This window comes from Numida meleagris, chromosome 4, assembly GCF_002078875.1.
Source record: "Numida meleagris isolate 19003 breed g44 Domestic line chromosome 4, NumMel1.0, whole genome shotgun sequence".
In the NCBI taxonomy this organism is placed as follows: Eukaryota; Metazoa; Chordata; class Aves; order Galliformes; family Numididae; genus Numida; species Numida meleagris.
In genome coordinates, this window is record NC_034412.1 from 60211791 (window position 1) to 60225821 (window position 14031).

General features: G+C 35.0%; 1 protein-coding gene across 1 annotated transcript in view; it reads right to left on the reverse strand.

Moving 5' to 3' along the window:
• Positions 1-14031, reverse strand: part of USP53 (ubiquitin specific peptidase 53) — a 36983-nt gene that overhangs the window by 16843 nt on the left and 6109 nt on the right. The window contains exons 2-10 of the mRNA XM_021396401.1: positions 10796-11443; positions 8592-8684; positions 4348-4482; positions 2795-2908; positions 2633-2715; positions 2225-2330; positions 1261-1407; positions 610-759; positions 7-178 (exon numbers count right to left, since the gene is read on the reverse strand). Of these exons, the coding sequence (XP_021252076.1) occupies positions 7-178; positions 610-759; positions 1261-1407; positions 2225-2330; positions 2633-2715; positions 2795-2908; positions 4348-4482; positions 8592-8684; positions 10796-10939 (1144 nt within the window). The 5' untranslated portion in view covers positions 10940-11443. The remainder of the gene's footprint in view (positions 1-6; positions 179-609; positions 760-1260; positions 1408-2224; positions 2331-2632; positions 2716-2794; positions 2909-4347; positions 4483-8591; positions 8685-10795; positions 11444-14031) is intronic.

Below are 14031 nucleotides of genomic sequence, written 5' to 3' on the forward strand. Positions count from 1 at the left end.
AATTACCCAAGTCTTCTACATTTCCTCCTGTTGCTCTGTTTTGAGACCAGTGAATAATCTGTTTTGGAGCATCTTCTGGAGATACAGCTGTGCCATCTGGGTTAGCATAAAACAGCAACAATGGCTGAAAGTGACATCGAATGCACCTGGAGACTACATCTTTCCATTTTGTTCCAATCTAAGAAAAAGAATCATCTTTCTATATCAAAACCAATTCAACAGAATTATGGAAAGAATAATTTAATAAGCATCAGGTACTAAATTCCTAATTCTAAAGGTACATTAAGAATAAACATTTTAGCACAAGTTTATGTAAATTGTGACAAGAAGCTTGAACCAGCATTACATCAGAACATTAACACTGCAAATATAATCATCAGTCATTAAGTCTTCTTTTCATAAGAAGGAAAAACTCAATAGCTGACAGGAAGCGCATTAAAATTCTGAAGTATCTGCAATTTGAAGGAGTCAAGTTGATTCTGAAACGCATAAATAAAAGTTCACTAAAATTAAGACATTTTTTGACTTGCTTTCATCTTGGTGCCAGAAAAATGCATTGAAGAAAACTAAAAGGTAACTGAATTTGGTAGCAGTAAAAACAGTACTTACCTCTTTCACATTAGCATCATCAAACAGCACCCATTTGCAACTCTTGGTGTGAAAGGCAAAGGCACAGTAATGTCGGCTTGTGTAGCAAATCATACCCACAAGAAAAAGTTCACTGTTTTTGGCATTTTCATCTGTAACCCTATAGAACAGCTGTAGAAAGAGTTAATATTTTTACATGTCTGCAGAACATTTAGCCTTGACTGCAAGACCTACTACCGGCACTCCTAAAATGTAATCGGTATTAAATATCCACTTGCATTATTCAGATTTTCATGAATGTAAATAAGGATGTTTGCACTTATTAGGTCTATTTTGACATTTGTTTTTAACATAGTTGATAGGGCAAAACAACAATGCCCTGGAATAATTCTACAAATTTCAAACCAAACATGATATACTTAGATTTTCAATTAGGAATTCACCTATATTCATCTTCATACTTTTGTGTAAAATCAACACATTTGACAAGATTTTTTCCTCTCATAAAAATTATATCAAGCAGCACATTACACAGGATGTTAGCCATAAAATTTGAAATTAAATTGTTTTTAAAAATATATGCATTCACACACACACAGGCATGTTAATATTTATATAAAATATGTCAGATTGAATTACAGAATAAATAATTAGTTAATTTAGGTCAGATACCCCAGGAAGATAAAGTTGCGTTGCCAGATTCCGCATAACCTCTTCTGTCAGATCAGAGTGTTCTGAGTCCCAGACTAAACCAATTGTCACAATCTCAGGGCAATTCATTAGAACACGACGGATTTTTATTTTTTGACCACAGTTACTCTAGGGAAAAGGAAAAACAACATGGTGGCAGGGAAAATACAGATGTTAAAAAAACAACCAAAAAACCAACCCTGGTATTTTCAAGTTGAGTTACTAGACAAAAGAAAACAAAAAAAACCCGGGAAACTTATTTTAATTCTTACACTTAATTATGATGTTAGTTTCTAACAATTTACAGGTAAAATTCTTCAATTTTTATTATTTTTTTTTTTTAAGTAAATAAACACCAATGAAGGCTGCAGCTAAACTTCTACATCCAACCATCACCCTGGTCAAGTACAAAGCTCAGAAAACATGCAAGTGACCATCACAATTTTGTTATCTTCCCCCATTTCATCATTTCAGGTTATTTCTATACTTTATATACTTTTTGATGATTCCTAAATTAACAATATTGATGAAGTACTACTTAAGGAAAGTGAATAAGTTGAAAAGGAGAATATTTTTTATCATTAGAAGCACCATATTATTCCAGTGTAAGACAGTTTTGTCAAGCTGCCAGCGTATATGAACTGAAGGTGCTTCGTTCAAACAATACACCTCTACAGAACAATCAGAAATAACTAGCAGTATATTTCACATGGCGTGAAGTATAAAGCACAGAGTTTGTAAGTTTCTAACCAGGCCACTTGAACAATGAAGTTTATCTATGAGTGCAGCAAATTAAAAAAAAAATTAGAGGCTTTCTTATCCCTAAGCTACACTGCACTGAAGTGGCCATAAGGAATCTTTTAGATGAGTTCTTTAGTCTGATTTAATATCCTAAAGAGCTCTCCACTGAATCCTAACCAAAGTCATAGAATCCCTGGTTACTTACAGGACACTTCCTGTAGTCATCAGCAGTATTTGCTGCCTGCAGCAGTTCTGCAAACATTTCTGGCTTGAGACGCTCATGCCTCTCCATCATTCTTTCTACCTCATTACTGTAAAAAATAAATGGAAAAATAAAGATGTAATTGTCTTCCTAAGAGTTAACAAGTTTCAGCCAAATCTTAACTATCTTTTGTCTAAAAGGAAAAGATTCACAGGTAACACAGTAGCAATATATACTGGTTTTTTGGGGTGTAAGAGATCTCTACATCTTGCTTTTGAAATCCATGTTCCTTTGTGACACAATCTCAAAAGCACTTATTTTTAATTTATAGCATTTCTCCAGCATGTTTTGTTTATTCCTAGGAGGTCATATGTAGAAAACTGAGACACGTGCAAGAATAAAAGCTCTTACCACAAAGCTGTGGTAGAAATATAACGCACAAATTCCGTAAAAGGCAACGGGTCTGATGATGCTCCACAACTACGGCATACGCACTACAAAAATAAAAATCCTTTTGTTTTATTTATTCATGACAGTGGAACCAAATCATTTGTTAAAGCATTGAAGTCTGACCTGTTCATACAGTGTCATTGCAAACTTTTGATGAGAAATACAGGATTTTGAAGTGCACATATCTGTGTCGCTGTTTGGCACTAGGTGAAAATGAATCCTCTCAAGGATATTTTCCTAAATAGAAACAATAATGTAAATACAAACTGAATTGGTGAAGTCAGAATACTTAAGCAACACTGCAGTTCAATACTCCAGCAGCTATTCCTCTTTAAAATCTACAAGTTTAACACATACATAGTTCTGTCCCCGTTCACAAGTGGATAGAAATTCTCTTCACCTCAAGGTTTTCAAACATTAACATAACAAAATAGCACTAAAGTTATTCAGCTCCAACTTTCTAGCAGGTTCACCTTCGAAATAAGTGAATCTTCAAGGAAAGAACATTACAAAGATAATATTAATTGCATGCAATGCTTGAAATTAGTTCTGGATCAGGCCTCCGTCTCAGTTCTTCATACTCGAGCATTTTCTCTATGTATCAATCTGACCATCCGATCATGCTTAGTGTAGCCTATGCAATGAATGACTACTGCTGACAGAGGCCTGGAAAAAGCTCATAAATTGCATGTCTTAGTTCATCCCTGGTTTCAGTTTTTAACCAAAGAAAAAAAAAATTGCCCTATGATTGTCATTCATTTGGCCTCTGAATCAGCATGGCCATTTTCTTCCCTTTGCTAAAATACAACAGAGGTAACAGGAGGAAGCAAATCTAGACAGGTAATTTGGCTGATTTCTTCAGGAGTCCAAACACATTCTGCTTAGATGCAACACTGATGAGAATCCCTTTCCTGACTGCAATTTAGTAATCTGTCTGCAAATAATCAAAACAGCCACAGGACTTCTTCACTGGATTTTCCGACAGATCTGTAAATGCACCTGGCAGGTAGCTTCATAGGTACTTCCATTTGTAGGTGCTTCATTTGTAGGTACTTTCAGACGATGTTCAAATCTTAAAGTAATCAAAGCAAAAAGATTTTTCTGTTTCTAAAACTGATTTATGTACTTATCAAGGTGAATAATTCTTGTTGTCTAACAAAGGACTTCTCAGAAAAGTTTCTCTGACAGCATCCATGTGATCTTGAGTCTTCTTTTACGACTCCAATAAAGGTTCAAGCTTTTCAGTTAGATACTTCATAAAAGCAGAAAGCAACTGCAGCAAGAGTCAAGACCTTTGTGTATTCATGTACCCTTGGATAAAAAAGTGGAAATCTCTTCTGCAGAAGATCCCAGTGAAGATAATCCCTCTCTCCACCCAAAAAGTTTTGGGAGCTATTTGTCATCCACCTCATGCAGTGTTTCACATATCCCTCTGTCCGAGCTACTGAGACAGAGAAGAAACCACAGAGCAAATCTAAGACTACTCCATCCCACATTATCAGAAACTTACTTCATGCATTTTGCCTCCATAAACTGACAAAAACAAGATCAATAATATTATGCCACTTGTACCCCACCTGCAAATCTAAACCTACTAAAACAATAAGCCAGTTTAGTATCCTTTCCAGAAAACTAACGTAATCCTACTTGATGACTATTATAAAAAGAGTACTCACAAAGCATTCTGCTGCATCATCCATGAATCCAAGCTGGAAACGCTGCTCATCTTTAAAACTTTCTGCCAGGGCATGTCTCATGTTATCTGATGGGAGTGCTTTTTCTCGACTGTGTTGAAATTGTGAAAATATTGCCTAGGAAGAAATATGACTACTTAGCTTAATTAGCCTTGACTACAACTGTAGTTCTATCCAAATACATCAGTTCCTATGCGGCAAGTATATAAAACACTTATAAACACATTTACATTTAGAAACGACTACTTTCTCTTAATCAAGTTTCATGCTGTCAGTTAGTTGTTCAATTATACAATGTTAAGCTACCAAATTGTACTTTGATCCAACAGAAAAACAAACAACAAAGAAGCATATAAAAATGCAAGTGATTGACCTTAACTCCAACGCAAACCTTGGTCTGTAATTATGCAGTTTGTTTAATCCAGCCACTGGAGGTGCTCAAGCACCTCATCTTTATGGATGGCATGTAGTTTTTGGGGTATAACACAGTACTTCTCATTTTAGCTTAACATATGTAATTCATTAAAGAATACATTTACATTACTACTTGAGACACTTGCGTCTTTATTAAAATGATGCTTCTGGAGAAAACTGCCATTATATAGAATACTGGTAATCTGTGTTATTAAATTAGCTATCTACTCAAACAGTGCATACAGCAAGGCAAGGGAACAGGTCAGTATTTGCAGTTCCAGAACTGGAAAAGAAATTCCACTTGATTTTTTCTTCATTTCCCAGAAAAGACAGCTGGCTACTACTTCTCTTTTTTGACAGAGATGCATTTAAGTGACCTCATTATTTAGAAAGTAAGGGAGGTTGGTTTTGAAAACTGAGCATTAAAAGCCATTAAATGGATGAGAAAACATTTGCAGATATTAAAGGGTTTATTCCACTCTCAAAAATCCTTTCCAGTCAAACTCCAGAGAAATAAAGACAAAGCGAAGGAAGACAAGCCACGTAAAACAGAAATAAGGATATTCATTCTTCACATTGGCTTCTCTGGTAAAAAAAATAAACAAAATATAAATCTGTTGGACAGACAGCAAAGATGCAACAAGTACGCAAAGCTTCAGTGCTAATAGAAAGTAGTGTTTTAACCATAACGCATTCCACTGCCTGTCAAATATTTAAGCTTCCCTCTCACGCCAAAAATCACAGACTACTGATAAAAATTACAGTCAATATATCAAAGTGAACATTAAGAAGTAAGTTGTTAACAGAGCTAACAATACAAGTTAGCTCTGCTTTGAAAATATGTATTTCTCATTGTGGCTGCTAGGTCATTTCTGGCATGCAACAGAGCCTTACATGTCCAGCTTAATAAAAAAAAATACGGGTGAGCAGACATGCAGACATGTATGCTCATTTTAGCAGTCTCCGCATTTCAAATCCCATTTCAGTGGTGTCTACAGAAGAAAAAGAGTATATTTAACTCTCACACCACCATCACACAACAAACAAACCAACCAATCAGCCAACCCACAACCAAAAAAAAAAGAGTTGAAGAGAAGTGAAACAGAATTTATTGGCTCAGCTTTCAGTTTACAGAATAGGCTCAGAAAAATCCATCTAACCCTAGAATAACACTTGCACAGAGCAAAAAAAAAGCCAAATTCCCTCAGGAAAGTTTAAAAATACAACAGATTAAATATTGTTTTTCATTGGTGAAAAAGTAAGTAGGGTTAAAACTGTCCAAAACCATTTAAAAAAACTAACAAGTTACTGAAATGCATCCACATCCAGAACATACACCACACCAATATAAAAATGCCCCAGGTGCTGAACACAGAACAAACAGAATCACTCAACCAGTATCTCTAATAAGCCAAGAACGCAAAACCAGTAGTGTACATAATGACTGAGGACAGATACTTCCATATGAGTTAACTACAGCATTTCTGGTTCAATACCTAGGCTACTGGCCACGCAGTTATAAAGATCACAACTATATTGTTAAAACAAAGATCAAGACAATTCCAAACAATTCCAGATCAAGCAGTAAAACTGCTTATCAGTGCTGTTGGGAACTTAACAAAACAGAAAGACAAGACAATGAAAAATCTAAGCCATTTTGAAAAGTGGCACAAGAAGATACATTGTAGAAAGCAAACCTTCAAGAACAGATACTTGAAAGAATAAAGAAAACTGCAAGTCAGAAATAGCAGCAGCCTTCGGAAGGAGCCAGAGGTGTTTTGGTAGGTAACTTGAAATAACGCAAAACCTATCTACATCTTAGTACTGCAACTCCAGTGATTACAGAGACAGAGAGTACAAAGGTACAGTAAGTGGCATATTCAGCTTAGGAAAGAAACAAAAACTTGTCTTCAGAACTGGAGCATCACTGGAACAGAACAACTCATTACTTACAGCTTCAACTGTATTGTGACATAGGTGACATCTTCACATTTCTGAGTGCCTTGGAGCTGCCACGGTATTTTTACTATGATTTTAGTAATATTATTACTCACTAATAAAGTTCAATACATACTTTCTAGCAATTGTCACCATCCAATCCCTCTGCATTTCTAAAAGGCAGTTCCAAGGCATCTTCAAACAAGAACATCTACGACCAGAACTTAATGTGTAATATGAGTCAAATCAAAGGGAACAGGCCACAGAGCTTACCCTCCATTACAACATCAAATATAAACACGAGTCCATACATGCAATATGCTCCAGGAAACTAGAAGCCATCACTCTAAGGCAGACACAAGATAGTATGTGAAAAGATCCGTATGCCTGAGTTATCAAGTGGACTTCATGTAGTAACAAGACCAAGTGTCCAGGAAAAAGAAGAATGTGACATGCATAAGAACTCCAGTGAAATAGAAAGCCCAGCAAGTTCTCTGGAGTCAAAAGCTTTTTAAATGTTGGAAAAAAGGCCTCAGGAAGTTAGTTTGAATATGCGTAGTTGTACCAAAACCTACTTCACCTTACTGGATTTTTAAAATTAACTATTTTAATCAAAAAATTAAAATGGCACCTTTTAAGAAAGCTCTATTTGGAAAAAGAGGGATCAATGGAGAACTAGCTGTGCTATATTGCAACCACAATAAACTCCACAAATGGCAGAAAAAAAATACACAATACATAGACTATATGTCTATATATACAGACTCCTGGAAGACAAAGTCACACTGCAAACAGTTCTTGCCTCAAAATGCTTATTCAGTAACAAGGTTTGGTCTGTAAAACTCCCTGTGGACAAAGTCTAACCGGAAACACCTGAGAAGTACTCAGCTTCTCCTTGCCTACAACTTAATATACTCAAAAACCACTTCCTCAATGAACTTTAATTTTAGTGTAGAACCTTTCTGTTCTCTCCATGAGTTATTCCGAGTTCTATACACAATACACATTCTACAGTCTTGTATTAGAAACTTAAAAGTGCCTTTATTGCTAGTCAAAGTAGAAGGTGTATATTACTAAAATAAATAAATAAATAAAATTATATAATTATATATATATATAAAAAACCCCTATGCGTTTTTCCATTGAGATTTTTATCCCAATGAAACATGAGATATCACGTTTACTGCTACTCCCTGGTAATTGCAGGCAGCCAAATACCAGCACAGTAGAAACAGTAAGAGCCTAAGAGAACACAATGCTTGTTTCCACATTTCAGATGAGTTATAAAACCAAAGTGCAAGTTTTATACACTAGTTAAGATATACAGCTCTTACATAATTTCAAACAGTAAAACATCACCAGCTTTCTTTAATTTTCCAGTACCTCTGCAAACCTTTCACTACTTACAAGTATAGCAATTAAGTTCTGTGCAGTTACCACCAACTACTGAGCAAAAAAAAGAATCTTGATAACTTATTACTGAGTAATGTTGCTACTCTATTCAAGAGTAAGCAAGAAAGAAAAGCGAACGCATGTAAATATGAAAATAATCTCCACAAGGCTATATTTTTAAAATAGGTTATATTTATTATGTCATACAACTGAGAAGTTCTATGCTTAAGCAATTAGTCCATACAGTTTGCGTACTGTACAATGTCTGCAATCAAAGAAAATATTTGTTACAAACATCTGTTACAAATGACATTGAGTCCAAATTGTTTCTACATACAAGAATGATTTAGTCAGACACCTGAATGACCGGGATATAAAAATTACCAGAGCTCAGTAAAATTATTTTGCCTTTTTTTTTTTTAATAAAAGCATAAAGGGAGAAATGCATGATGATTTCTCAAAAAAATCTTATTATTATTTACCTTCAAAGCACAAAATATGCATGCATCACCCTGGCACACATGTCCAGTTAAACCTCTTAAACTTCGTCGAAATATGTCAAGCTGCCATAAAACCTAGAAAAATAAAATTGCACAGAAATTAAGTAATGTAATCTGAAGGTTCTACATTTAACAAAGTGACATACAGTAGATATCCTCTTATAAAACGTAGATCTCACTTTTAAACTTTTGAAACAATGGTACTACACTTGCGTTGGGAAAACAGCTGAAATGCTCTGTAGGAAATGAGCAGTAAGCTAAATAGTATACAGAGACTGCAGTTGTCTTATGGCTTCATGGCAGAGGGAGAAAGCTAAGGTATCTACCTCATTTTTCATCTCTCCTTCCTCCATGCTTTCTTTCAAACAAAAATAAAGAAGACACAGAAACTGAATTGCTAGGTAAACTGTGAAAAGTGCTTCATTTTGCTCTCTTACTAAAACAATTGCTGAAATGCATTTGTTTTTCTACAAATCAAGATAATCCACTGGTGCTATATCAGCTTTAAGCTTCTAGATTTTATCTGTGTAACTACTATATATTAAGGTAACGTCAGTTTGGTTGCACTAACTACATTGCTTTCAGTATTTACTGTCTTAGTTGCACAATCAGTGCAGTAGTTCACAAAGCTACCCATAAAAAATAAATGCACCAAAAATGAGTTTCATGAGACACAGTTACACAACAGTTACAAATCAGAAGAAAAATACTGTCTACAAATCTAAGTGCCAAAATTAATTAGTACTTATTTGGAAGGTAACGTTAGAACCTCAGTTCTGAAGGTTGAACAAAGGAGAGAAAAGAAAGGAACGCATTTCTCCTCGTAAACGGGCAGTCACCATCATCACCCGCCATTTGATAAACAGCAGTAAGTTGTAAAGTAGTAGGATTGTCTGAAACCATAACTAAAAATGACTTAGGGTTTAATTTTAGGCCACCCTAGGGGAAAATACCAAAACTGAGAAAGAATATAGGTCAGGCTGTTCTCACTAAAAACAAAGCAGCAAACTCATTCTGATGAATCTATCCTACGTTTTTGTTTTAAACATACGTAGATACCACGTTTACACGATGCGTATCTCTCTCTTATTTCCTATGTTTAAATCTATACAATTTAAGACTTTATGGTAGGGGTGGGTTTTTTTTTTTTATTTGTTTTGTTTTAGAGTTTTTTTTTTCTCTCCAGTGTTTTCCTTTTTGTTGTTGTTGTTCGTACATTTTAAAAGAGAAAGTCTAATGTCTCTATTAAGACCTTTGCCACATGGGCAATTAATTTATTTAAAAGGACCATATTATGAACAATTCCTACTTGCAGACAACCTGGAAAGGCCAGCACTGCTCTGTCACAGAATTAATTAGATCCCCATATTCTCTGCTGCAAACAGGCTTGTGAAAGACCAATATTTACAGTGCTGATGTTACTGTACTATTAAACTATACTTTGGAGCATTTTTTCAATTAAAGTTCACATAAATACAGAACAGTATGTAGGCAAATACATGCAAGAAGTTAGTCTGTATCATATAAAAACAGTAAACTGTCATGTTCCTTTGATATATCTCCTAATTCCGTACGACATTCTTAAGATTAGAAACAAAGCTTTCAACTGTGTGTGCATCTTCTGATGTGTGCCAGTAACAATTTCACGTGCTAGTTCTGAGAAAACATTAGTAGTGGTACTGGCTGCCCCACATTTAAAAAGAAAAATGTTGTAAATTCTGCTAGGTAATAAAAATACCACGTTTGACAAACATCAGTTTTAAAAGTCAAACATCATTTTTCATACTTATGAGAAATAAACTTCCAAATATAGAAGTTTTCCTGACAATATACACAAATGATATAACATGCTGTCACTTCTGGCAAATTATTTAATACTCACACTTCCATAAAATCAAATGCTAAATAAAATTACTTAGTCTTCTTTTTTCTGTGGTAGGCAGCCTTTTTTCAGAGAACTGAATTCCAGAAAGACATAGTATTCTGTCTCATTTAGCATCATTAAGAAGTTTAATAACTTGAGAACTGAATTTAACACCAGTGAAAGATGTGCTGCATTTTTCTGTAGAACACACATACTGAGATAAAAACGGTCAAAGCAGCATTTCTGAGAAAACTTGCCCTGCTATGACTTTAAAAGCTGCAACAAAATGAGAAGTGTTTAGAAAATAAAAAAATTTTCTTACCTGAACAGCACTATTAAGAAAGCAGCTGTTCTGTCCTGGTTCGTTTAATAAGCCTTTTGTAGGGGCCAGGGACAAAATACTTCCAGGCTGATAAACTTTTCCAAGGTTACCCCCGGGTTTTCTTAAAAATTTCACCCATGCCATTATTTTCTAGACTTTATAACAGTGCTGTTTACACTTAAATATTTAAGGATATGATGGATCCAAGGCAAAGAAGATCCTAAGACAATTGCTCTGATGTCACGGTATTCCATTCAACTCTGTAACAGTGACCATTTGGGGGTTTAAGCCCTCATTCTAGGTGCAGTTGTCAGTCACTTCTGAGGATCAGAGATTCCACTAAAATCTTCACGTGGCTGTATTTTAACTGACTTCACAAAAAAAGGAAAAAATACTATAAAAAAATATGCTGTCCGGTTAAAATACGTGATTAAAGTTCTTATTAAGAATGTTGCACGGTAATTGACTTCTTCTTTCAAGAATATCGACGAAGTATTACTATAAATCATGAGTTGTATTATGAGTTTATACAGGCATTATACTTGTATTCTCTGACTTCCCTCCATCTTTTTACTTTTAACTGTGATCCATGAAATATAATCCAGTTTAGAAGACTCCATGTTTATCTCATTCTTTTTCCAGTGAAATCTGAAATAGGAAAAAAAAAAAAGAAATATAAGAATGGAACTTTTTGATGGTTTTTAACATTTAAAAATCAGAAATTTAATCAGCCCGAATAGTGTTCTCTAGACAGAAAAATTACAATATTTTATCTGTCATAATCAGTTATGCTCTAACTTACTCTGCTAACACGCAGCAGCTTTTTTTAAAGACCACATAACGCATTAGTCTAACTTGAATTCTCGAAGTCCAATAAGAAGATTATCAAGAAATATTTTTATACTACATTTGAAAACATAAGATGCTTTTTATTTCAGTATCACAACAAATCACATAAAATTGTACCTACGTTACAATGATGCCATGGGTGGACTCTCAGTTAGCACTCAGCTTTCCAAATTTTGTACTACCTAGGAATTAATTAGTGTACCTGCATACTTAAAGGACCAGAAGAACCACAGCTAGTAGCAGACCACGAACATTCTGATAGCTGCCCTACATCAGTGGCTGCCTCAGTAACCAATTACAAGACTTTCAAATTCCAGCAGTGAGTTTCTCCTACTGCTGAAGGTACGTATTAGCAGGTAAATGACTAATCATGCAAAACATCACCATAGGAGCACTTACAGTCCACGTAGTGATCTCCACAGACCAAGGAATTAACCAACTAGTTTGATGTTACTAAAACATCCACAGAAATACTTAAAGGAACAGAACAGAATAAACTTAAATAAAACAAAGCAATTATGACTACCTATTTGAAAAAAAGTGAAATACAGCCTCTCATAGACAAGCTACTCATCTTAGATTTTACGAGCATGTGGTATATTATCAATTTATCATTATATAGGAGAACTTGCAGCGTTCCCACTATGCTTTCTTCTACAACAAAAGCCTTTTAAGATTGGTGAGCAGCATTCTAAAAAACAGGCAAATACAGTAGTCCAAAGACAAAAGATAAGTTGGCAGATGACTTCACTGGTTCAGAGCTACCAACATCACACTCTCGTCAAGCAGTTCTACAGCTCTGAAATACCGTACAGCTAAAATACCACAGAAATGTATTACGTGACTTTCAAAAATAATGCAAGAAGACTTGCACCTCTAAAACCTTTCATTTAAAAGAAACATTTACACTTGCTTGTATTATTTAGAAAAAAAAAAATCAATAACTGGAACCTAACCAAAAGTCCCTTTTGCCCAGCACATAATCAGATGTTTTCTGTTTGTTTACTGATGTTACTCTATCTCACCCGTAAGTAATTTGATTTAATAATACTGGAAGTAGTAAGTGTGATTTGTGACAGCACTGAGCAAAGAATCTGCAATCTAACTGGAAACTGACCTTGACAGAATATCATGTGGTAATTTTGTTTTCTTCGTGCTCACTGCAATAAACCCAGAAGGAGAAAAAAAGAAAAAGATGCAGTAGATAATTGCAAACGTAGATCAGTTTAAAATCTTACTAGAACCCTAAATTAAAGCGAGTATCTACTTCTAATTCTATTTCCGTATGGAAAGCAACGTGCTATTATTCTACAAAAAACCATCAAAAATGTCTAGTATTATGAAGCACCGTATGGATCAAAGTCTCCTACTATTCATATAGAACCATAACTTTTAATTCCTAAACACATAATAAATCACCTACGTTTAACTATGAATTAAAAAAAGCATAAACATTTTACACATTCAACTCTTTCAACTGCTAAAAGACTTTCTTCTGATTTAGAACATCTGCATCCATGCTACAAAACTGACCTACTATATTTTTGTCATAAAGAAAGCTTGTTCCCTGAAGTCCTAGGAAAGCTTCTTGAGCACCCGTTTTCCTGTCAATACCGATTTCTTAATTCCACTGTACGTAATTTCCCATATGGAGAAAGTTTTCTCCAACTTCCTGCTGCTGTGTCAGGAAACAAAACTAAACATAAGATGGATGATTTTTGGTAACTAGCAGTATCAAGCCAGGTACATGGAAGAGGAAACAAAAGGTAGGAAAAAAACTGGATAGGGAACAGTCTGAATGGCCTGAGGAGAATTAAAGCAGTGGAGTATTCACGCTCCAAAGCATACCCAAAATATCTCCCAGCGTGACACCGTGACAAAATATCTCCCACTTTGACAAACAGAATCAATATGAGTATGATCCACAAACATTCGGCTTGCTGTCAGGGTCTCCCAGCCCAAACTACCTTACTTCTTAATACATAACCCATCTCCAAAACCACCGCAACAGAGGGAATCCATCAGCACAGGTGATTCAGCCTTCCCGTCCTCTACCGATTGCAGTAAAGGTAAATACTGCTCAGCCTACAGCAATAAAGCAATAGGGGAAGGAGATACATGGAAAGTAAAGCAGGCTGTACATCAACATTAGTAAAGAAAATTTGCAGGCAAAATATATGCTTCTAATACCTAAATTTCGCTTGAAAACAGACCTTACAGTATTCAACTACAACTAAACTGGAGGGGTTTATGAAGTTGGACTCTAGTTGGTTATGTAAAGAAAACCAAGGATAGACAAGAATTCCAGGATTCATCTTCAGAAAACAAAAAAAAAGAATGCTTGCTCCATGAGTTATTTTACCATCTGAAGAAAAGTGTAATGATAT